Here is a 24,709-nt window from a genome sequence, read left to right on the forward strand (position 1 = left end):
AAAAGTCAGTAGTGATCCACAGAGATACACCCTGGGTCAGGGATCGTGCTCTTTTGCTCACTCGCCGCTTCCTCTCTTTGTCTAAAAGTATGAGGGCAGCACTGCTTAGCTATAGAGCGTCAACCAATCAAAAAAGGTAGATTCTGTACCATACTTCAAATTTCTGAGCCCTGTACCCTCCGACATAGCGCAATATGATGAGGCAATACTGTATATAGTAGCAATATTCGCGTCGGTCATGTAACGAGGCAACATAACAGACCACAGTTGCCGTAGGTTGGTCACACTGATTTTATAAAAGATTTGCCGATAATTTATGTAGAGTACAGATCGTGTGGTGTTTTGATATACGTCAAATTACTATAAAATGGTACATCTAAAAATTATTCTATAAGGAAAGGTATTTTGATATTAGAATTGTTTGTTATATATACATATGTATGTAATATATTTTTCAGTTACCATTATCATTGTTAAGGACAGCACAAAATCATCCTATGGTATGTTTTTTTGAAATGCAAAAATTATATACGTTCGTATTATAGATATATACATAATTACGCATAACTTAATGTTATATTTTACAGCTTGTTGAACTAAAAAATGGGGAGACATATAACGGACACTTAGTTAGCTGCGATAGTTGGATGAACATAAATCTTAGAGAGGTTATATGCACATCTAGGGTACAGTATCCAATAGTTTATAAAATTCTTGACGTAGTAAGGAGTTAGATATTTTAGTTTTTGGTAAAAACTTTAAATACCGAGTTAATGATTATAAACGCACTTAACTTGAACAAAATCGTAATTTTAAATCTTGTTTTAGATATACCAAACACTATACATAACCATGTATATATAAATGTTGTAGCAAGGATTTATAAATTACTTTAGATCTTTATATAAATATACATACTTGAAAACGTATTTGAATGCCATTTAAAATAGAATAACTTCTTTATAATTAGTTCAAGCAATCTAAATTCTTTTGAGATGTTAGAAACATTTAGTTTACTAAGCAATGACTAAATAATTTCTTTAAAAAATTACAATTTTTATTTATTATCCTGAGGCTCCATTTTTTCATATTCGTTTGATAGTATTGAAAACAATATTGCAAAAAATTAAATTCTGAATACAACTCCAAGCATTAAATATTTAACAATAAATTTTACAGGTATTTATTCCAATAAATTAATTACATGATTTGTGACTAGGATGGTGACAAATTCTGGAGAATGCCAGAATGTTATATTAGGGGTAGTACAATCAAATACCTGCGAATACCTGATGAGGTTATAGATATGGTAAAAGAAGATGTACAGATGAAATCACGTGGTCGTGGAGAAATGAAAGGAAGAGGACAAAATCAAAGAGGACGTGGAAGCGGAAGAGGTACAACAGTCGTTGTATACATATACCTAAATTCCTCTTACTTCATTCTATGAATATTATTTCTTACAGGTACTTTCGGTCGAGGTGGAAGAGGTCCTGCACCTCTTGGACGCGGAGGAGGAAATCCAGGTGGAAATAAACCACAAAATAAAGCAAGGACTAAATAAAACAAAACTCATGTTAATATAATTTAATTAATTCATAGATATATTTCCTTGTATTTTATTTTTACTTTTCCAGAAAAATACAAATCCATTGTAAACGTCATTGTTGGTTAAATTTAATAATAATTTATATACAATAGATCCTGCTAAAGGAGTAAATATTGTAAGATATTTTTACATACATGTAAGGTCACCGAAAGACCTTAGAATTCATAATATTGTGTAAAAAAACAAATGGTTTTTGTCGATCCTATTTTATGTTTATAGGAGAAATGTAATTTAGCTATTTATCGCCTTGTGCGATACGGATACGGATTCTTTTTTAAGGAAAAAGCTTCCGACAACTTTACCGAACATTTAAATTCTAAGCATACCGAATAATTGTAATTCTACTTTATACATTATTCCTTTAAAAACGAACAGCAATCTCTATCAAATTTCTGAACTATATCAAATACGTTTAATTTCAAATTTGTTCTAAATTTGCAAGGGTGAAAATGTAATAGAAGGTACTCAATTTTGTAAAAAAAAGAGAAATATTTATTTCATATACACATACTAGAAAACACATATACTGTACTTCTTTAATGCTATTATACACATTCCTTATTCACTAATCGTGGAATTAAAATTTATTAGTATTTTACAGTGATAACATTAATTATTTATTGTAGCTTTAAAAGAATAATAATTCAGCCATTATAATTCAATCTTGCGCCACTCGTTCTTAAAATTTGTCAGATCAATGTAATGAAAATTGTATATAGATACAAAACATGACTTATATTCAACGTGAATACACAATGACAAATGTATAGATTGTAATGTTTTTTTCAAAATCTATAACAAAAAAAATCGGTATTAAAATATAAATAAAAAATTCATGCCACAGTTTTTATTCAAGTGATCGTATTTACCGTAAGGAGGATTTGAAAGTTTATACTTTCAGTAATTCGTATCCAATTTATCGTCCTTCGACTGAAAAAAAGGACATTAGTAGTAGAACTTCGAATAAGGTGTTCTCAAATAATTAAATTACTGTGTAAAAATAGTCTTACTGTATGAAGCTAGATCTATCTCGTCCGGCAACTCTGTAATATTTACATCGAATCTTTCTTGCACGTCATTCAATATTTTTGCATCGCTTTCGTCACTTACTAATGTAATAGCCAATCCCTGCAAAGAATAATTAGTAATTGACAGCATAAAAATACACTTCAAATTATAATCATTAGATATATTAATAATATTAACCTTTGTACCGAAACGTCCAGCTCTAGCCACTCTATGTAGATATGTGTCTGAATCTTCTGGCATGTCATAATTAAATACTATGTTTACACGTTCAATATCCATACCGCGTCCGAATAAGTTAGTAGCTACAAGAATTCGCTAAAAATGAGAAACGAGTTATTATTACTTATATTAATACGAATTTAAGACAACTTTTAATGCATGTTAATAATATCAATTTAATACATACTTTCTGGAAGTCTTTGAATTGCTGATATCTGGATAATCGTTCTTCTTGTGTCATGCCTCTGTGTATCCCAATAGCAGGGAAGTTTTGTTCTGTTAAAAGTTGTGCCAAAGCCATACACCTTTGTACAGATTTTACAAAGATAACAACCTATAGAATAATTTACGTACAAATGGTTTACACAAATTTAACGAATATAGAAATTCTGTATGAATAACAAAACTTTGATTTATTCCATATGACAAACCTGATTGAATTCAAGAACGTCTAGTAACTCAAACAGCTTCTTATTCTTTTCATTCTCCTTTAGTTTCACGTAATGCTGTTGTAGACCGTGCAATGTAAGTTTAGCTTCATCGTCCACATAGACTTCCATGGGCTACACAAAGAATGTATTTTACAAGATTACCTATTTTACCCTAACAATCGTCACACCGAGGTAAATTTTAGAATCAATAAAAGATTTTCCTCTTGTATATTCTAATATACTCAAAAAACATATCTTTAGATGTTATTAAATGTTGAAAAATATCGTATAAATTATATAATAAGTGCAATTTAGATTTAACAGAAATTATTAAAAAGAAAAAAAAAGAACTAATACTTTGGACATACGAAACAAAACAACTACATAAACAATAACTAAAGAATGAATCAAATGATGCATGTGCATAGAATTGATATTTGATTGATGTCCCAATTTCTCCCGCTTCCTTGATGATATTATTTTTTTTTTGTCAGTAATTATAAAAGAAAACTTATTAGATATTTTAGAGAACTTTCCGCGCGAGTTCTCATCTTTGCAATTATTTTGTCGATCGGATTATCATTACTGGTTACATACGGTCCGGCGACTTCCATCTCTGGGTAGTGCCAACAATGAAAACTCAGCAGTCACCCCAACAGAAATAAGATGGCGCACCCATGACTGTTTCTGTGTCGCACATCCGCTGGCCACTCGATGCCATATCTCTTCTCCCAAAATTCTGGTACATTTAAAATGTATGCCCAGAATTTGATTATTCTTGGTATGCCCGGTATATCACAAAACTTTAAGGCTTCTGGGATTCTCTAACATCGCGACTTAATTAGCTCATGATTCGTGATAACACAAACTGATTAATGCATTCGCATTTCACGTACAGATGACCACGATCAAACTATGTATTTTTTTAACACTTCTATTGCTGTCCAATTTCACTCGTATTACTCAAATTACTGACCCTCCACGAAACTTTGTAAAATATCAAAATGATATTGCTTTCAATTATAATAACGGGAATGCTAATTAATTTCTAGATACAGATCCCACTTATTTGCTGCAATATTTGTAAATTGCTCAATACTAGACAACACCCCAGATTCCCCTTAATCCTCTTGCATCTTCTTTCTTGCGCTCTTCTGTCTTCAGGTTGTCTTGAAGTCTTCTTAGCCCCCCACCCAATTGGCAAAGTGCTGCCACGCTCTAACGCACTTGAAAAATCTACCCCTCCCATGGGCCTGCCTCAACATTTGCGTGTTACTAACTTAACTCGTTTTCCACCCAACCCATCCCAACATACATGATGTTCCAAACATTTTGTATGACGTTATATCAAACTTTGGCAATTTCATTGTGCAGCAGACAATTAAAAGACTTGAATATTTTGAACATCAGAACTAAATAAAATCATTTTCAAAATATTGCCAACGTCATTTCGATTAACTTGGGAAACAACACTAACTGAAGATTTTCATCTCCTTTTTACGAGCAGATATCTCGTCCAGTAAATGGAGGGAAACTTTCGAGCAGTCTGTCATTACTGCTTAAAGTTGTAGAGCTTGACTTTGTAAAATCCAAAGATATTGAGGGGCTTATTCGTGAATGATTTCTGTATCATTTCTTCAAAGTGTTGTCTAACTAGCCTAACCCGCGGGTGCGCCGTCAACAATATTTAGAGTATGGTCAGAGATTTGTCCTGGGTATGAATACAGGGCCAACGAAGTAGGAGCAATCGAAGATCGAAGTGAAGAGGAAGATTGGTTAATTACATCTTGCATAAATTTCTTGCAGACAGGACGTATCTCCTTGGATAACGTAGCGCTGAACATCATTACTTGCTTGCTGTGTGGTGTGCTTCTAAATATTTCCTGTACATCCCTACGCATGTCTGTACAGAAAAATTAAGAGATTCGTTTTAAAAAAAGCTCTTCTACAATTACAAAACATAATATATCCACGCGAGAGTATATCCAGTTTATAATTACCTAGGAGTTCAAGCATTTTATCGCACTCGTCAAGTATAAAATGTTTCAGATGCTTCAGGTTCAATTTCTTATTTCGTACAAGAGCGAGGATACGGCCAGGAGTTCCCACAACAATATGAGGACATGTGTTCTTCAAAACTTCTTCATCCTTTTGAATTGGTAAACCGCCGAAAAATACGCCTACCTATAATTTCATAAAATAATATTGTATTATATATACGCTTTAATATATTCGCGTCAGTACAATTAATCAAAAATCTTCGTCAGTGGTGGATGGTAGTGTTAAAGGTGTCATCATTATTTGCTATGACAAGGTTTTCATCATGTGAAGATTTTTCAATATTGTTTCAATATTTTAGAACTTATGTCAAATCTAGTACAGTAATACTTTAATAACTATCATGTTTTAGGAAAAGTAACAGCACCATATCTCTTGCCATATTACCCATTTACAAATCATATTTCTTAATACTTCTGACTTTAACTTTTTTTTAAGTTCTGAATACGTTTAAAAAATTCTACTCTGTGGCAGATATATGTTGTAACCAGCCTCCAGAATCTATGACTGTTATTAAAGCATTAATGTCTTCGTGTATCTGTACAACTTACCTTTACATGAGGCATATATTTGCTAAATCTTTCATATTCTTTGCTAATTTGAAAAGCAAGTTCTCTTGTGTGGCACATTACAAGAACGTAAACTTGGTTCTCTGTTAATTCCAATTGTTGCAACGTAGCTAATACAAATACTGCAGTCTTTCCCATACCAGATTTTGCTTGGCATAATATATCCATACCAAGCACTGCCTGAGGAATGCACTCGTGTTGTACTATAAACACAATTCAGATACACAATTAATAAATCTTTTTTTAAATAGAATCCTATACATATTTTGATAATTAGCCCTCAGATAAATTATAAGACATATCTCATTCACACAGAATCAGATGTCCCTATCTGGTTTCATCATTTCATTTATCAAAATATGTAAACATAATTTGTAACATAGCGTATTTAAAATTTATAGACCTTTCCTTTAAAAAAAAAACTAAATAATTTAATAATGAATGGTATAAAAAAAAGTATAGTAATTTATTAAAAAAAGTTAATATATGTATCTTTTTTTTTTAATATTATATGTAATGTTTTATTATATACTTAAATGTAATTTACCTTCAGAAGGATGTTCGAAACCACAATCAACAATTGCACGTAATATTTCAGGTTTAAGAAGAAAATCTCTAAACCCGCTACTGTGAATAGATACGTATGTTCCTTTAACCTCTTTCTTACTGGGTATATCCCCACTTCCATCGACTACTTGTTCAGTCTGTTCCTCATCTTCATAATCCAAAAGATCATCATTGTCCGCCATTTTTATATTTTTGTGTAGATTAGATTGTACCTACAGATTTTGTAACAGTTATCAAATCTATATATAGGTATATACTGTATTATACGTGTTAAAATCGATTACTTTCTTTAAATTTATTATACTCTTCGCAAAAGTGAGGCCTTACGATTTTAATAAATAAAATATATTATAAAATATTTATGTATTTCAATAATTCGTATTAAATTTCTGAACAATAAAATTAACTTTAGCAAAATATTTATACAAGATTTAATCATTCTTACATATATACAGAGATCAAATAAATTTCCTAGAAATTTAATATTTCTTTAAGTAAGTTATATAATAAATCTGAATTTCTTTGAACGTAAACGATAAATTACCAAAACGTTGACTTGTAAAGATAACGATTTTTGGAAGGAACTATACACGTAACGTAACCGCCATTTTAGTGACGCTATGTTGTTTGCCGCAAGAAAAAGCGTATCTAACGAAATAACTGAAGTAATAACAATTTCGTCTTATTACTACATATTTGAATTGTAAATTTCTATATGGAAAATATAGAGAAACATGCAAAAGAACTTATAGTGATTATAAGTCCAAAATGTGACTACATATTGTGTAACATTCTACGTCCCCTAAATAAACACTTATATATCGTTTAATTCTACAGATATAATACAGCGAAAAACAAAACTATTAATTATTATCAATACCTCAGTATATTCTGCGTATAAATAAATATATTTTCGGAATGGATTGACTCTGAACTAATAATTAAAAATGGATTACAAACGGTCGAACTTACCTCTGAACACAACTTTGACAAACTGACGCTGCTGCTCTACACTCTATACCAATGAGAATGGACCAACACGCTTGCCTGACCCGAACCTCTTGTAACGTATATGTAACTGTATGTATTCCGGAAGAATAGTGCTGCCACCTACAAAATGGTGTATTATACGCATGTGTTGTTCGTATACGTACACGAATGCATATGTATTTAATGCATACGCAATGAAAAATAGAATACATATTTATGCATATGTATGCATTATTAAAAAATTTTTTGTCATGTATACTTTCCACAAATATTAAAATTTAAGAAATAATGTTATAGTCGTAGATAATAATTATTAATAAAGAACGTTATGATTAATTATGCACTTATGTTACATATGTACATAGAAGTTCACACGCAATCAAAAACTAAAATTGTATATTTCTGATTGTCCATTCTTTCTCAATACTGCTTCAAATTTCGTTTTGATGAGCCACAGATCCTTTTCGAATGTATGATACTATACAGCTATGCAGATATATAAAATTTTAATGGCGGGTCTTTGTGTATTAATTTTTGAAATATCCATGAAAAATTATCATGCCCATACAGCATAATTCTATGACATATATATTTGTACAATCTTTTTCGTTATATGTGGTAGTAATCGTAACTGTCGCAACCTGTCCAAAGTGAAAGCGTCAACAGGATATCTTCTCTACATAGAGAATAGCAAACATAAGGATAGTATTGAATGTAAAATTATGAGATATGTATTTAGTATTAGCTTATTAAATCTGGGAAATAATAACTAAACCAATAATAATTTTACCAGTCGCAAATTTTTAAATCAGTTTTTAAGTCAAAGTAAAATGAAATCAATACTTTCCCTTTATAAAAAATTTAAATTTTCCTTCATAAAAACAGTTATAAAAAGGATGAAGATGCATTTCACGTCATCATTTAAAATGACCTTTCAAAATAAAGTCTGAAGATTTAAATTTATGACATAAAATTTTAAATAATTACGCTAATATTATTGGATATATTGTTTAAATATGGTAAAGTTTATTTAATAACATCACAGATACAATAATTATGTACACAAATGTCTGACAAAGTACTAGCTCAATGGCTAGACACTTTCAGCTATCCCATTGTCAATGTAAGCACTGAAGTACTAAGTTCCAGATTAAGGTGCTCCGTAAGGGCGGACATTTGAAAGTTTCGAAATAGAAACTTCGATTTTTCGAAATTGTATATTTGTCCAGAATTAGGGCATATTCTAGACACATGCTGACGCTTGTATTACAATTTCGCTAGTTATCGATACACAATTAACAGTCATCCATATTACCTCAACCACATTACATATTGTCCTCCAATGAAGACAATTTATCAAATACGTAAAGTTTCATGTGAGTTTCGTGTCTCTGTGGTGTCGCGTCAGAATCTGGTTTTACCATCTGCGAGGCACACGCAGGGTCTATATTACAGGGTAATATGGTATGACCAAGCTCTTTTAGAGGCAAAGAGTCTGTAGGTGAAGGAGGAAGCACCACTTTTTCAGGAGCATTTTGAATGAATATTTCTCTAGAAAATATTATCTATTAGTATCAAATAAATGATAAAAATTATAACTACGATATGGTGTTTCACCGAATTTGTATCACAATATCACAATCAAATTACCTGTTAAATGCTCGCCATTTTCTATATAATATAATGTATGATTTACATTGAATGAACATAAAAACTAAAACACCTGTCGAACCAATTACGAGAACTATCAATTTAGTCCAAAATGCCCAGTCTACGTATCCGCGCAATGCTTCTTCCACAGAACGTTCGACAAGTACATACAAAGACCAAGCTACACAAAGTGTAGCCACTGTATGGAAAGCAACTGCAAACCATAATTTACGAACTTCTAGTGCTGACATTTCTAGTTTCTCCCACTAAAAATTGTTATTTGATGTTAGAATATAGTTTATTTATACACTGGAAAGAAAATATAAGAAAGACATGTATAAGTAAAAATCTAATACCTCACAAAATGGTTTGGTTTTAGAATGCATAATAAATGTGAATTTGCATAATTCACAAGCACGTGTGTCAGAAGCTTTTATCCATTCTTGAAGGCAAGTTTGATGTACATAGCGTAGACTACCACTGCAGTAGCAGGGTGCTAAAAGAGGTGCACCTTCTTCGCCTTCGCAATGACATATTCTATCAAGCAAAATAGAAAGTTATGTTAGAAAAATATTCAGAATTTCATATAAATCATAAAACAAAAAAGGAGATGCTGAAATCTCATGTTTATAAACAAAACTATATTGTATAATATTAGTATATCATAAGCAGTACATTTACATTATGTAATCGACAAAAGAAAGTATTTCTAAATATGAAAAACAATTACTTACCTACAAATATCATGATTGCTGGAGGATAATGTACTCACAGATGAATGACAATGGTCTGGTATAATTGTAACTACTGTTGCATATGTTGATTCCTATTAAATCAATATTTCATTAAATATAATTCTTTTAAATATCTTTCTCTGTTAAAAAATAAAAATAATAATGGACAGGATATGTATATTTGTTTACCTTTGGAGTCCATTCTGGTAAGTTTTCATCAGTGGCAGGACTGTTATTATTGGAAGGACCAAGTGACAGAGGTGGTTGCCAATCAGGCGGATTAACATTGATCTGATGAACCGGCATCACTCTCTGACCTCACCAAAGAAGTGATCAATGATAAACGTTAGGGAAACACATCCTGATGAGTGTTTGACAATTTGTTCTCATTGATATCATGATTAAGCACATATCAATAGTTAATTACATACAGAGATCTGTTGCCGTCGGCTTTAACATTGTATTTCACTGAGCATCTAATAACCTGCAATTGTAGTAAATTATACAAAGAATTATATAAGAAGTAAGCTACTTTAACAATAGTGATATAAAATAATGATATTATCGCAACAACTTTTTTTTTCATATACGTATAACAAAAAAAAAGAAAACAGAATACAGTAGAGAAATGATGAATAAACCAAGATAAATAACATAAACATTTATTGATAAATCATGCCTTTTCACAATAATGAGATCCATAATGTAAAACAATAAACAAGTTTTCCACTGATATTAATAACGGCGGATTGACACCAGTATAATACAAACAAGTAAAATCGCATACAGTGTTACAAAAAATGGTGTTAAATAAATCAGTCCTTTCGGTGAATTTTATAAAATTTAGCAAAACATTACAGTTAACAAACGATTACGAATGACGTTGAGATCTGTAGAATTCTGCTAAAAATCACTGTATGTGAACCTATCACTCGGAAAGGCTTTAACAAAAAGAAAACATAAGCTCTGGCGTCACATACATCTTTTCATTTCCATGTAAAATTGCAGTCAGGTGCAATAACAGTTTTTTTTTGCTCAGTAACGATGATTAGTCAAGGTATATGCGATTCAGATAGTCCGATTTCGATTCGGTCAAGTTTCATAAAATGAATTTCCAGTGCAGCTCTATCTCGATCAAGTTTCATCGAGCACAAGTCAAGGCGAGCTCAAACGATTTTGACACTTCGTCTCGAGTCAATGACACAATATAGAAAACTCGAATTCACTGCAGTAAATTAATTAATCGACACCATCTGACGTTTGAATAATTTACAAATCGGTTCTGATTTATCATCGTTCACATTTCAAACGCGCGCTATTAATCGCATTACCATTCAAAATTACTACGCGTATCGACTTCATTGCAAAGCACAGTCCTTTCTTCATAACAGACTGTGTACCTCATTTCTGTGATACGCCGCCATAACGCAAGATGTAGGCGTGGCGTGCGCACAAATCTAGCCAATCAGAAGTTTCGACATGACATTGAATTCAGAGATAAATACGATTTGAAATAGGCATGTACATACATATCTATAACAAAGTTCGTTATTGCAAATAGTATTGATATCAAGTTTTAGGTATAACGTGATAATTAGAAAAATATAGTAACTATAAAATAATATTTTACTTAATATGTTAAGAAGTATAAACATTGAAGTTAGGTAGGAAGTAAACTATTTACATAGTACTTAGAAAACGTATTTAATTCATTTACAATCTCATACATATTAAAAAAATATAAAATGAACTCTCATATACATACATTTAATATAACGACACATAGCAAAATACCAAGTATTATTTATTAAAATTAGTCTAGTTTCTAGTCTCACTCGAGCTACCAACTTTATAATAAATATATAGCAATGTATTTAAAATAAAATTCACATATTATCAAAGTAATTTTGTATCTCAGGAGAAATTATAGCATTATTTCTTTTATACGCTTTCATTAGTTACAAAATTTTAAAAATCGTCAATAAATGAATTGTTCCATGTATCGCTTAAGTCAGATATGCACAATCGTTTGAACATTCTAATAATTTTCTCCTGTTGATTTTTTTGCTATTTTCTATGCATATGTTATGAAATTTCGTAATATTGAAATCATAATCTTTCTGCTTAGTTTGATTATGTTTCTGTTTTAAAATAAAGTCATTCACATTTTTCGTCATAGAATTATCTATATTTTGCTTCATTTAAGAAGCACTGAACCCTAGCTGTACAATCAGAATGTATATTGTTGGGAAATAGATGTTGTTAGTATTATCATCCTGAGATTATTTTATTATTTTTGCAGTATTAATAGTTTCTGACCCTGTAAGCAATAAAAAATATTATTTTTAGCAATAAACATCTTTTTCTAGTCAATAAAAAACATTATGAGAGACTCACTAGAAGTTTAAGCTTGTACTCTCGTCATACTTTTTGTCAATTTTCCAAAAATGACAACTTTAGAAAGCTTGCTATAAATATGGATAATAAAGCTAAATAGAATAATAAGTATGATAAGGAATATATCTATAATTAGAATTGTCAATAATATTTACCAGCTATTCCAACTGCACTATCTCCAAGTAAATATTAAGTCTAGTTTCTTTTTGTTGCAGTCATATCATAATATAAATAACTTAAAACAATAATATATGAAAAAGAAATTTAGATTTAACTATATATACTTAGGCATATTTGAAATGGTGAAATTGTCAAAGAATTATATTAAATGCTCTAAGGACACTTTAAGGCAAGACTAGAATGTTAACATTACTACTTTGACCTTATCCGACAGTGCTTAACGTTTTTACATAAACCAAATAACTAATCTTTTTTAACTTAAATTAACATAATTACTGAACAGAATAAATATCAATTATCTTATTAAACGATCAAACAAAAAGGTACAACGAACCAAAAAAGTGATAAGGTTAGAAATTACACAGTTAAAAATGTAAACGTGTACATCGTGGAAATTTTACAGATTTTTTACAGATTGGACAACGCTTTGATATTCGTATAGCTTCTAATAAACAATTATGGCAAAATATATGTCCACAAGGAGTAGACATAGGTTTGATATCAGAAGATAATTCCTCATAACATATCGGACAAGACAATGCAGTTATAAGTTTTTTTTCTTCACATTTGTTATTATTATGAATTTCAGTATTTTCGTCAGGCGATTTAATTTTATCTAAGTCTATTATCTCCACGGATCGTCTACTATTCCATGAATCATTATCTGGAACTTCTCTAAACATAATTATTTGATTAATACTACATAAATTTATTTGAAATTGATAGAATAATTTCTTAATAATATTGAAACTCAACATACGTAACTGGATCTTGACGCGTTCTACGGCTTCTTCGTAATGATGTTTTTCTTACCCAACTGGGTGCATTGTCGACGTTTATATTTTTTAGACGTAGAGCATTATTCACTGGTGAATCTACTGTTAAATCAATGAAATCTATTGGATGCGACATGTTTATTCAAATCCTTCTTCTTATCTGATATTGTGTTTGCATACACATATGCGAAAGCAGAAGTTTATGAAATCACTAAAACAGGTTATATTATTGCAATTGAAATTTGATTTAAAGCGAAGTTAATATTATGTTATTACTGTATTGTATTAGCTTAGAAATGTGGTTAACAACTACACGTATGCTTAACTATTTACGAATTACGATAATAGGTGTAAGTACACATTTTACTAACCGTTTTGTCCTAATCGTTCTTCAAGTATCACGTTGTTGTTTTTATACTCTTAGATACAGAATGAAATACATTAAAGTGTTTAAAAATTAAATCGTCAAAATTTATCAATTTATATAGACATTAGAAAAACTTCTATGATTCTACGGTGTACACGAATCAACGTCTTCAAATGCAGTTGTCTTTCAATTTGGGATCCTCTCCTTCGCCTAATTCAAGAACCTTTCTCTCGCCATCATTCGACTGCGCATTCACCATTGCACAGTTGTTATAGAAAGAGAACGAAAAATGATGAAGAAAGAGAGAGAACAAACTCAGCGCAACGCGATATTCGATTTGACTTTTCGTCTCGTCCGATTCTCGAATATATGTATAATTTACGCATCTGTAAGCAGTATTTTACAAGTTGAGCAGAATAATATCCAGCTAATTGTTGCATTGTCCTGAATGTTAGCCTGAGAGAACGAATGAATGTTAGCCTAAGAGAACAAATGAATGTTATAAGTGTATAGTGTAAACTTCATATCTTTATCTGAACGATGTTTATTTGTTCAAAATACGACCCATTTCTAAAGAACTTGGTCCTTCGAATGAATAAATTCGGCTATAGAGATTCTAATACTGCTAACTCTGCTTATTTTTTCGAGATTTACAAACACATACATTCGAAAGAAATGGGGTTGAGTACCTACGAAACAATCGTAAAATGTGACAAGCTACATTGGGGTCGGCTGACTCGTTTTGCATGTGTGCACTGATGTTGCGCTGTTTTGTTCACTCGCTATTTCCTCTCTTTCTCACTGACTATAAGAGGAGCATTGTTCAACGGCGAACCGTCAACCAATCAGAGCAAAGCAATTCACTTTTATCTGTGCAGCAAATCACTCTTCACAGTTTACCTGTATGAATGCTGTATCTACATATACATATTACTTAACACAGTTGGACTGAATTGGACATTCTTACAAATACTATCTTATAGATTTAATTTTTTTTAAATTTAACTTGCAAAAATTACCATTGTTTGGAATGACAACAACAATTTTAAATAACGCTTCTCAAGTTTTCGAAATTTAAACAATGAGTTTTATAAATTGTAATATCTTAATAAGTTATTTGTATAATGAAAAGTTTATTGTCCGTTTAATGTATACATATATAAACACATACAAACCGAATTAAAGAAATTAATTTATTTTAATTTCAAAATGATTATATATTAACATAAATATATTTCGAAGATATATATAAGTATATACATATGTACGCAACCAGAAACATAAAGTCTATAAGACAAATGATTAAAAATATTAATTTACTTTTAATTTTAATAACAATTCCTTTGTTGTTAAGTTAATTTCCTTTTTTAAGATATTTGTATAATGTATAAAAACATGAAATACGTGTACAAAACATCTATGAACTGATAATGGAGGATTACAATAATATTGAACATTATTTTTCATCCATAAAGTCGTTTGATCTTGCTTAATTGTGACTTTGCAAATGAATAAACTTGCCGTGTTATGTACTCATGACGGGACTCGTGAAACGTTATAATAAAACGAGCAATAGTTCATTTACAAAATATATAATAATTACAAACTATTATAAAAGTGCAGAAAATACATTGTAAATAATTTTATTGATATTTAGTTTTATAATACTTTTCGAAAGCTTTCTGAGCATAAATTATAATAAAAATCACTTATTTCAAATTACGTTAAGAGCTAAAACATGACTTACAATTAGTTATATACAAAAATTATATAACAAAAATATATATGTAGGCACTTTACAAATCACCACATTGTGTATATGTATGATATGCCAATATACATAGTGATTTATGTCAATGGCACAAGTCATATTTACATTTTGTTTAAATAAAAATATAGCACATTTACGATATCTTAATTTTGAAAATAATATAAAAATAACTCGTCAAATACTTATAAAATAATGGTGAAGTATTTTTAACCCATTTGCATCACGAATTTTTGCTTTACTTTAAGTTTCTGTGTTCAAACATCCACGGCATTCAACCTGACGACTGGTCAGTATTACCGCGCGCTGCCGTATATCGGCAGTTTTATTATCTTTATTATCTTCTACAGTGTACAATTAATTTCTATAGTAAATTATTCCCGAATAGTTCATACAGTTTATTGAACATCGTCTTTTTTATAGTTTCAATGCTCACAAATTGGCAACAAAGCGTGAACTATTTTATATATGGAATATACGCGCTCGGTGATAAAAGAAATATTCCACTTAATGATACAAATGGATTAATATCCTATATGATTGACTTATGTAGAATGTAAACATTTTCATTCAGAATAAATATTGGAACCATAACGTGTGCCTTCAAAAAGAGTATGGCTTTAAGAATTAATCCTTTCTGAAGTATTATTTCTTTGTATAATCTTTCTTTGAATTATAATTAAAAAGGAGTTCCTTGTTCCAGATTCATAAATTACCTTGTACATAAAATTATTTGTAAAACATTTTTTAACTTGTGCTACACAGTTACACATTAAAAATATTTCGTTAAATTCTAATATCTGATATTCTTGCATGCTATTAGTATGTAAGAGCACTTCCATATCTTTCTTTGAAACTATTTGTTAGCAGAATATTCTCTATACATATGCAATAAGAAGGACATTAGATTTTACTGTACAAATAGAAACGTACTAAAAGATATTAGTACATGTAAAATATTAATTTTTATCATGACATTATAATTGGCTTTTGTTTCTCTACGAGTCTCCTACATATTAAAGATTGTTATAGATCTTATTTTCAACAATTACCCTGTTGATCAGATACTAGAATTGTTATTCAAAAACTGCCTTCACTTGATCGAATGGTTCAAATTTAAATCTTTGCAATATTTGTAGACTATCTTAGGGGATGCAAGTCCATTGCTATCATAATTTTATACTGTCGTGACTATACATAATATTAATCGTCAACTAGTACATTATCATGTGTTTTATTAACTCTGCATGTAAAATAAGACTGGCCTTATAACGTTCTATATGTGTAAATATACGTCCTCAATAATTAATGTGGGATTACATACAATTTACAATAAATGTTTTCATAATATTCCTCTGAAATATTATATAAAATACATCGAAATGTCTAGATTTACTCATTTATAGCAACAATTACAAATATGAGAAGAACAAAATGGAATTCGTTAAAATTAGTTACAATAAGATTTAGTATACCTACAAAGATAATGATATTATATGATATTGATTTCAGTCGTCCACTCAGCTAATATACATATATTACAATTTTTCTGTCTTATTCTGAGTGGATAATTCATAATACCAATTTCTACAAAATGATTTTTATAGTATTCGTACGTTTATAAAATGGACGGTTAAATTTGAATACTTTATAGAAAAATACTAATAAATTCTTAAATTCCTTATAAGAAACGCCTGATTATGTATGAATAGCGAGAAAATATTATCTTTGGCTATTATTATATAGATTAATGAATTATAACACGATATCTATCGGTTAATGAGTGTCTCGATTCCTTTTATTACGATTACGTAGCAACGAAGCGTCCAAGAGAGAATAGGTACCAGGTTCAAACACTGGCGGATATTCTAAACCAGGATAATCAGGCGGTGGAGATGTAGGTGGTGGTATATAAGGTAATGTTGGTGGATTTAGTGAATGTCTACTTATGGTAGTAAATCCTTTCTGGCATGCAGAATAATTTGTACCATTCTGAAAAAAGATTTTTATATAAAAATAAACCTTTGATAAAACTAAAGTCTGAATTTTGTATATTTGTGACATATACTTTTATGCAAAATATATAATAAAATAAGATCTTCATCTACACAAAAATGTAAGTTGTTTTAATACTTACTTTTGATGTTAAGTTTGGAGAACAAGGTGATGGCGTGTCTGGACTCCAATCGCTAACAGAACTAACGGAAGTAAAACTTTGACTGAGCGTTTGTGTGCTATTTCCGCTGAAGGAATTAACAGACTGACCAATTCCACTATCGCCAGGACTTTGGCTATTTGATCGGCTAGGTAATCGTGATTGGTTGTAACCTTTTTCTCGGAACAGCGCTCTATGTAATCTTGGCGAACCTGCGGAAGCGTAAAGATTATTATTGTATAAGGTAAAACAAAATTCATATCGCAATTTTCATTAACACAGTTTGTTGATGACGTTTAATGGTTTAAAATAGAAATGTTAATTTACCTAACAATGTTTTTTGTGTTTCTTTAGGAAGATCAAGTGTACATGGTTTTTGTTGACATTTGTTACCAAATAAATTTCTCAGACGACTTGGTTTTTGAACCTGTTCACGTTTATCCAAATGCATTTCAAATGCAGCTGTCATTCCTTCTTGTTCAAATGGAGATGTTGGGATAGGTGGCGGCTGATACTGCGCTACGTTTTTTAAACGCGTTTTATCGGAATCGTTATCCTTCTTATCGCCTCGTCTTAAAGAGTCCAACCAATGTTTATCTGATGATGTATGGTCACGACGACTTGTCAGATTGAAACTCCCTTTGCGACATACAGTTGCTTCTTTCTTTGCACGATGTAATGTTTCATAAGTAGCATGATATGTAAGATCGCTGCTGGATCCAGAACAACCTAGAAGGTAAATTTCTTACATTTGTGTTGTAGGACATCATTCATATTTTAGTACGAAACTTACCATCATTTCGTGTAAGTCGTTTTGGCACTGACTTTACATCATCCATGAAATTATTAGCATTTCTTGTTGAATAATAATCGTATGCTCTAGAAGTTTCGTTATGATTTGAAGATTGCGGGCATGCACAGCTATTAGAACTGTAGTCACATGCTACATTTCCTTGCCTATCATACGGTTCAACAATATCTGATTTACTATGATAAAAAGAAGTGGATGGTTTCAAATCATTCGTAGCAGTTCTTAAATGAGTTGCATCACAAAGCTTTGCCTGTTGAGAGTTTAATCCGTCTATGGCATTTCTTTTCTGTATGTAATTGGATTCATTGGATTTTTTCTGAATTGGATATTTAGATGATTCTCCTCTATTTTCATATCTTTCCAACTCAAAATCTCCACTAAATTGTCTTGTATGTAAAGTATCCATGTTTCTTGTATATCCATAGGCTACAGTATTGTTGACATCACTATTTGCTTTACTTCGAGCATGTACAACATCATTATTAACTGTTGTACCAGTAATAGGCTTAGACTGATCGGTAACTGTTCCACTGTCGTGTAAATTTCTATGCTGGACATGGACATGATCACTTGTTAAAGGCGTTATATGCGGTGATACAGATCTATTTCTAGTTACTGGCCTTCGTTCATCTTGCTGTGATAACATAAATTCTTCTAATGTTATAAACCCTTGTAACTCTTCCGGTCTTCTGTTTCTGCTAGTAACGCACCTACATTAAACATTATGTTACTAGTCACTTCGCTATGTATTTGAAATTGAAGATATTATATGTAAGAAGTATATACAATTGAGGATAGCATAAAGGAATGTAATAGAATAAGGAAAGACAATGTACAAAACAGTAATATATAGAATAAAATTAATCAACGTTTTGTGTCAATTATTTTATTTCGGAGCGTATGATGTAACAATTATTTTTAAAATTCGGTACGTGTTGTTAGAAATTTCTATAATTTAAGAAAATCGTGTAATGGTGACCAAAGTTAGTGAAAGAATGGTTTTACAAACATGCAGTATATTTATTTACCTGTCTGTTGTGCGTCTGTAATCACCCATATCTTGAATATTACTCGACATATCAGTAGCGCTTTGAGATGCACACAATCCGTAAAATGTGCTTCCTGCGATTGTCATTTGTAAGTCTGTTGAATTTAGAATAGACTCTTGTTTCCTAAAAAAATAAAGATGAATTATTAACGAACCCGTATCTTGCACATTTCTATTATATAAACATACTTGTTGGGAGTAGATGTAGGAAGTACTCTTCTATAACTTCTAAATTGTGCTGTTGGAACAGGTACATTATGATTTCGTGTACCAAGAAATTTTAAATATTTTCTGTCTAAGCTAGCACCGCTCATTTCATGATCCTTATATCCAGAAGAGTCCTTGCGAACAACTTTTTTCAATGATCCAAATGGCTTTTCCAAATTTGGTTTATATTCTGGTGATTGAACGTTTTTAACTTTGAGTTTTTGTTCGCCATCACTCTCGTCTGTTTCACTAAAAAGGGCACTGTTTCTGCTGTGACTATCAGCACCTAAAGTTGCTTTGTTAATTGCTTCTAACCATAAAGTAAGAGAGTCTTCAGTGTCCGCAGCAAAATAAAATACTGTTCCAGTATGGTAAACTTTGAATGCATATTTTCTAGATTTTACTTCGAATGCTCGTGACACAGTAAATCCTGTAAGAGCTATCAAACAATCTGCTTTCATGCTGGTCTGAGTTTTAAATCTATAAATATAATTGAATGAGTGTTTGCAAAGTAACTAAAAACGAATATTACAGTTTATTCAACAAACCTATATAAAGAGGAACATTTTAAAATAAACCAAGCTTTAGCCCAAGCACCACCAGCTCCTCTTGTACGGTATGTTAACCATCCTTCCAAGTCACTTGCGCCTATATCTTTTACGGAAATATTTCTTCTTCCTTGAATAGAGAAGAACGGTATAAGTAATTATATAAATAACTGATTTCTATATTATTAATTACTTACTTGCAAATAATATACTCCGTTTCCTGCTACTTCTGGGACTATTACTAGAGGATTTACTCAAACTTCCATGTAATCCAATACTTCTTGCTACCATCATAGCTTTATTAACTACACCTTTTTCAAAATGTTTTTCTTTTTCAGTACTCTTAGATTTATGTTCGAAGAATTGTAATTGCTTTGAAGAACATGGACCATCCAATGAATCCATATTTTGAGAATAAGATTCAGAATTGTGACCTTCGATTACTGAACTGGTATAAGGTTCATACTTATCACAGATTGACTTATCTTCCATTATTTGCTTATCATTGCATTCTATGAATGAAGAATCCATATTTATGCTAGGTCTACGTTCATTGCTTAAATTATTTATTTCATCGATGTATTCAATTGATCTTTCACTAAAGCTATTATTAGCATCTAAATAATCCTGCTTTTCTTGAAGGTCTACATTGATTTTAATATTATTTTCTGTGTAATATTCTTGTTTCTTCAAATCTCTTCTAACGTTAGGTCTGTGAGAGACATAAAGTTTCTCTTGATCTTCCATAGGTTTCGGAACATTTTCAAAATGCGAAGTAGTTAACTTTGTATAATATTTACGTGGTGGAGGGTCCGGAGGTATTAAATGAGATTTAGATTCTAGTTTTCTAGTAGACTCAATTTTTGTTTGCTCCACGTATTTGCATGGTTGTACTGTACTTCCTTGATTAACTGAATCTTTAAATTTTTTATTATCATTTTGCACTTTTTGACTGATTTGTATGCGAGGAATGTTCTGAGTAATATTATGTATATTATCTTCGACAGAATTGTATTCGCAATTTGTTTTAACATTTTCGTGCAGTACTATTTCTTTTATTGGAATACTAGAAGATTTCTTTTCTATTAACTTTGAATGTTCTATTGGCGCACAATTAAAGGTTTGAAGAATTTTACCAAAACTACTTAAGTTTGAATTGTTTTCGATACTATTTTGTGCATAATTATTTGTTGATTCTAATTTGTCTTCGCATTTTTCGTGTTTCGAAGTTGAATTACTTCGAAAATTTGTATTATTAGATGCCTGCAAAGTGCTTTCTACTCCAACGTTCGAGTTCACTGTTGCATTTCTTTTGACATATTTATTTACATTAGAAATAATACATTCATTATTGCTTTGGTTATTTTCTATACTGTTTCCATGACTTTCTTCGATTACTTTATGTACAAATATTTTCGGCAAGTTGAAAGCTTGAGACGTTTCAACAAACTGTTCTTTAGTATTTTCTTCTTCGTTCTTAACATTATTATCATTGATCACATGAGAACTTTGTCGTTGTTCACCAATATCTTTTAACTTTTGTTGATTACCTAAACTTGTAGATTTCAATTCAATATCAGTCTTACTCGTAGATGAATTGCTTATATTATTTGCAGATGGTTCTAATGCATAAAATAATTTTTGCTTTCTGTCCTCAGCATTATTAGTATCCATTAAATCGTATGCCGGTGTACTGTAACTCTTATCCAATCTACCTCGTTCTTTAACAGCGCATGAATTAAACTCTTTACCATCTAGCATGTTCTTATGATTACTATGTCTATCTCTAATAAAATTGTTGCACTCGTCTAAAGGCACACTTGTATCACCAAACTGATTATTATTGGTAACGTTAGCAGATTTCGGAGAAGTTTGGCTGGACATATTAATATTATTAGTAGTTAATGTTTCTTCATAATTTGAAACACCTTTGTATTCGTGTTTTCCTTCGTGTATAACATTAATCGTATTATCTGTCTGAGGAACATCGGATTTAATAGACTTTTCTTGGAACTGTAGTTTTTTATCATCGATTTGTACATCAGACCTTATTCTCCTTTTACTCTGTTCTATGCTTAAATATGACTGTGGCCGTAGATCTGAAGGGACATTATCTAGTCCGTGCGCACAAGATGCTGCTTTATCCCGTAACTGAGAACTTGTACTATGTTCTTGTTTCAGTACTTTCCAAAATTGTTCAATATCAATTCCGTGCTTAGTAGTGGGACTAGCACCAGTTATAGTAGCTCGTCTTTGAACTGAATTTCTTGGTTTTGTTGAGTATAATCGAATTGACAGAGGCGGCTCTGCCTCGCTATCAGAATCACTACTATCTATGATCATTGTATCTAATATATTCACTGTATCTAAAATACTTGCAGGTTCTGGACTGGGATTCTTTGGCATGTGCCTAAATAAAATAATTAATTCACATTACTTCGTACAGTACAAATATAAAAGTAGTCATTGAACAAAAATAAAAACAAATATATACCTTGGTAATGGCATCGTAAAATCTGGTATGGTCAATAATTCTGGCCTTGGTGATGGAAGATTATGTTGCCACCTTGTTGTATATGTAGTTTTTTTATTGCTTGGAAGTCTATATGGTTTTATATAAATTTGACCATATACTTTTGTATGCCTTGGTCTACGTTTCAAAGTTAGCAATACTTCAGCAGGACTTTCACGAAATAGTTCTAAAAGATTTTTTCGTTCCCAACCAACCACAGTCTGATAATTTACCTGAAACGTTTATTAAAATAACGATTAAATATTTGAATTAATTACTGTTATGCGATTAACATATTAAAATTAAGAAAGTACTTGAACTATTTCATCTCCTTCCTCCATTTTACCGCACTGATGAGCAGCTGATCCAAATTTAATTTCTGCAATTTGATGAGCCCCATGGAAGGATGGTAAGATATAAAACCCCTATATAATAATATTTAAAAAGTTGAATTCTTCATAAATGATTACAAAATTTATATTCTACAATAGTAATTTAATTATATACTATGAGACAATTATCTGAACAGGAAGTTAGCGCTGTGTTGAATCAATGATTGCACGTTTATCTGTAAAGGATGTAGCAGATAATTTCTTCCACGAGTATGAAAAATAGCATTCTACAATTTATGTGAAATATATTTAGTTCAAAGAGGAAGCAACGTGGAAAACATTATTTCTTTACTGATGGAATAATTAGAATTGTTTAGAAACTTACCAAATCATCTCCTGGTTTTTTTTTTAATGTAGCCAAATCTAAACTAGTTGGTTGCAATATCATAGGATCAGTAATATCTTGTATTATGTAATCTGCTAGTTTCGCCAATTGCCCACAAATTGTCCTAATTTCTTCTATTGGCTTTTCTGCGAATCTATCTCTTTGAGCACATGTCGCCATTTCTAAAGCCAACTTCATCAATTCAACTTTCTTGTCATTATATTCCAGCTGTCCAGAAAATGGTGGACGATCGAGCCATCTCACTAAAGGCTTTACAGCCGTTATAACTGATGCTACATCAGACAACGTTTGTGTAGTAACAGGCTTGGAATCTGTTTGTCGAGACAATTCATTTTGTAAACTATGCGCTTGACAGGACAATCTCAATGCCAAAAGCTGTAGATTTTCACGATCAAGCTCGTAATGAAAGTTTCTTAAATATTCTACAGCTTCGAGAATAATTTCTTGATGACCAAGTTTAAGCACTCCGAGGTGTTCTAAATCTTCTGGTCTTAGACTTAGCAACTGTTGTCCACTGACACCATGATTTGTAAAACTGTGTACATACGGGAGTACAGAATTATCTAGGCCTAAAACAAAAATTATTTTCAATTTATAAAGGTTTCGCTATTTTCAATTAAATACATGAATAATTTTAAGTTAATCGAGGAAAAACTATTCTATCTTCACAAATTAAATAAATGTTAAGTGATTTTCGTCTATTCTCTAATTTCATTACGAAATAATCCCGAATCTCGAGTATTCTTGCTGTTTCATAAATATTACTTTCAATTAACAGGGATCATATTAGATAGTATTCATTGAAATGGATGTAAACAAAGGCTTTATTAAAAACTTCAGATACGAAGGCAATTTTTAATGTTATTTATAAGTCATTGTTACGATCGGTGTATTCTTTTTTTTTTTAATAAAACATTATCTGCGAAGCAAGCATTTCTGATAATTTCGAGTGATTAAATGAATCGAGACAGTTTTACGCAAGTAATAAAGCGACCGATCAAATGGACAGAGGAGAGAAGAGAGAGGTGCGGGCATTGATGCCAAGTGTATTTTCATGTCAAGTAAATTTTAATGATATGTGAATAGCGAGAATTATTCGGTTCGAGATGCAATGGATATATTAATCCTACAGGAAACACCATATTTCACACCTTTTAACCATTCACACACTTGGTCGGTTTTCCATTCAGCAACATTAACATACGCCATGACGTGACCATCTATTCAATCACAAAATCCTACTAAAGATTTTTGTCGTCCTCGATCGTTCTAATTTCCAGCTCACCCCGTCGATAACTATTAAATATACTTGATTCAACAATAACTGTATATGTATTGCATTACAT

General features: G+C 31.0%; 5 protein-coding genes across 9 annotated transcripts; 1 reads left to right on the forward strand and 4 right to left on the reverse strand.

Moving 5' to 3' along the window:
• Window positions 1-269: 269 nt before the first annotated feature.
• Window positions 270-2,085, forward strand: LOC144469977 (U6 snRNA-associated Sm-like protein LSm4). 2 transcript variants are annotated; one of them, XM_078180730.1, is made up of 5 exons: window positions 270-370; window positions 459-500; window positions 588-686; window positions 1,220-1,397; window positions 1,467-2,085. In XM_078180730.1, exons 1-5 carry the CDS (start codon window positions 368-370, stop codon window positions 1,562-1,564), a joined length of 420 nt encoding a protein of 139 aa, XP_078036856.1. In that variant the 5' UTR covers window positions 270-367; the 3' UTR covers window positions 1,565-2,085. The 2 variants fall into 2 exon arrangements, with proteins under 2 accessions (XP_078036856.1, XP_078036857.1); XM_078180731.1 differs by having other exon boundaries at window positions 294-400.
• On the reverse strand, window positions 2,079-7,544 carry Hel25e (ATP-dependent RNA helicase 25E). Its single transcript, XM_078180729.1, has 11 exons — window positions 7,455-7,544; window positions 6,463-6,694; window positions 5,898-6,118; window positions 5,289-5,472; window positions 5,073-5,191; window positions 3,289-3,420; window positions 3,045-3,191; window positions 2,816-2,953; window positions 2,620-2,737; window positions 2,479-2,539; window positions 2,079-2,401 (listed from the first exon to the last, which is right to left on the reverse strand). Exons 2-10 carry the CDS (start codon window positions 6,662-6,664, stop codon window positions 2,526-2,528), a joined length of 1,275 nt encoding a protein of 424 aa, XP_078036855.1. The 5' UTR covers window positions 6,665-6,694; window positions 7,455-7,544; the 3' UTR covers window positions 2,079-2,401; window positions 2,479-2,525.
• Window positions 7,545-8,485: 941 nt separating this feature from the next.
• LOC144470105 (E3 ubiquitin-protein ligase MARCHF8) lies at window positions 8,486-11,406 on the reverse strand. 4 transcript variants are annotated; one of them, XM_078180931.1, is made up of 6 exons: window positions 10,837-11,406; window positions 10,046-10,340; window positions 9,857-9,948; window positions 9,479-9,659; window positions 9,123-9,388; window positions 8,486-9,023 (listed from the first exon to the last, which is right to left on the reverse strand). In XM_078180931.1, the coding sequence occupies exons 2-6, from the start codon at window positions 10,160-10,162 to the stop codon at window positions 8,798-8,800; spliced, it is 882 nt and encodes a 293-aa protein (XP_078037057.1). In that variant the 5' UTR covers window positions 10,163-10,340; window positions 10,837-11,406; the 3' UTR covers window positions 8,486-8,797. The 4 variants fall into 4 exon arrangements, with proteins under 4 accessions (XP_078037057.1, XP_078037059.1, XP_078037058.1 ...); XM_078180933.1 differs by having other exon boundaries at window positions 10,715-11,406; XM_078180932.1 differs by having other exon boundaries at window positions 10,536-11,406.
• Window positions 11,407-11,541: 135 nt separating this feature from the next.
• Window positions 11,542-13,996, reverse strand: LOC144470106 (LON peptidase N-terminal domain and RING finger protein 2). Its single transcript, XM_078180936.1, has 5 exons — window positions 13,581-13,996; window positions 13,194-13,420; window positions 12,409-13,108; window positions 12,254-12,324; window positions 11,542-12,176 (listed from the first exon to the last, which is right to left on the reverse strand). The coding sequence occupies exons 2-3, from the start codon at window positions 13,343-13,345 to the stop codon at window positions 12,799-12,801; spliced, it is 462 nt and encodes a 153-aa protein (XP_078037062.1). The 5' UTR covers window positions 13,346-13,420; window positions 13,581-13,996; the 3' UTR covers window positions 11,542-12,176; window positions 12,254-12,324; window positions 12,409-12,798.
• An 852-nt stretch (window positions 13,997-14,848) lies between these two features.
• On the reverse strand, window positions 14,849-24,677 carry Cnk (connector enhancer of ksr). The gene is made up of 12 exons (XM_078181629.1): window positions 24,515-24,677; window positions 23,343-23,932; window positions 22,940-23,050; window positions 22,608-22,858; window positions 20,311-22,523; window positions 20,114-20,243; window positions 19,548-20,045; window positions 19,339-19,482; window positions 18,293-19,020; window positions 17,827-18,228; window positions 17,482-17,711; window positions 14,849-17,336 (listed from the first exon to the last, which is right to left on the reverse strand). The coding sequence occupies exons 1-12, from the start codon at window positions 24,570-24,572 to the stop codon at window positions 17,121-17,123; spliced, it is 5,571 nt and encodes a 1,856-aa protein (XP_078037755.1). The 5' UTR covers window positions 24,573-24,677; the 3' UTR covers window positions 14,849-17,120.
• Window positions 24,678-24,709: the final 32 nt, after the last annotated feature.

This window comes from Augochlora pura, chromosome 5 (genome assembly GCF_028453695.1).
Source record: "Augochlora pura isolate Apur16 chromosome 5, APUR_v2.2.1, whole genome shotgun sequence".
In the NCBI taxonomy this organism is placed as follows: Eukaryota; Metazoa; Arthropoda; class Insecta; order Hymenoptera; family Halictidae; genus Augochlora; species Augochlora pura.

What these genes read in the sequence shown, in the direction of transcription:
- LOC144469977 (XM_078180730.1), top strand. An exon ending in AGGTTATATGCACATCTAGG is followed by an intron (nt 687 to 1,219) that starts GTACAGTATCCA and finishes ATTTGTGACTAG; the next exon opens with GATGGTGACAAATTCTGGAG. An exon ending in AGGACGTGGAAGCGGAAGAG is followed by an intron (nt 1,398 to 1,466) that starts GTACAACAGTCG and finishes TATTTCTTACAG; the next exon opens with GTACTTTCGGTCGAGGTGGA.
- Hel25e (XM_078180729.1), bottom strand. Translation starts at nt 6,664, where the DNA reads ATGGCGGACAATGATGATCTTTTGGATTATGAAGATGAGGAACAGACT. An exon ending in AATATATGCCTCATGTAAAG is followed by an intron (nt 5,473 to 5,897) that starts GTAAGTTGTACA and finishes ATGAAATTATAG; the next exon opens with GTAGGCGTATTTTTCGGCGG. An exon ending in ACGTTCTTGAATTCAATCAG is followed by an intron (nt 3,192 to 3,288) that starts GTTTGTCATATG and finishes ATTATTCTATAG; the next exon opens with GTTGTTATCTTTGTAAAATC.
- LOC144470105 (XM_078180931.1), bottom strand. Translation starts at nt 10,162, where the DNA reads ATGCCGGTTCATCAGATCAATGTTAATCCGCCTGATTGGCAACCACCT. An exon ending in TACCAGAATGGACTCCAAAG is followed by an intron (nt 9,949 to 10,045) that starts GTAAACAAATAT and finishes TTGATTTAATAG; the next exon opens with GAATCAACATATGCAACAGT. An exon ending in AAACCAAACCATTTTGTGAG is followed by an intron (nt 9,389 to 9,478) that starts GTATTAGATTTT and finishes AACAATTTTTAG; the next exon opens with TGGGAGAAACTAGAAATGTC.
- LOC144470106 (XM_078180936.1), bottom strand. Translation starts at nt 13,345, where the DNA reads ATGTCGCATCCAATAGATTTCATTGATTTAACAGTAGATTCACCAGTG. An exon ending in ACGCGTCAAGATCCAGTTAC is followed by an intron (nt 13,109 to 13,193) that starts GTATGTTGAGTT and finishes AATTATGTTTAG; the next exon opens with AGAAGTTCCAGATAATGATT.
- Cnk (XM_078181629.1), bottom strand. Translation starts at nt 24,572, where the DNA reads ATGGCGTATGTTAATGTTGCTGAATGGAAAACCGACCAAGTGTGTGAA. An exon ending in ACGACTTACACGAAATGATG is followed by an intron (nt 18,229 to 18,292) that starts GTAAGTTTCGTA and finishes TTTACCTTCTAG; the next exon opens with GTTGTTCTGGATCCAGCAGC. An exon ending in CTCCAAACTTAACATCAAAA is followed by an intron (nt 17,337 to 17,481) that starts GTAAGTATTAAA and finishes ATCTTTTTTCAG; the next exon opens with AATGGTACAAATTATTCTGC.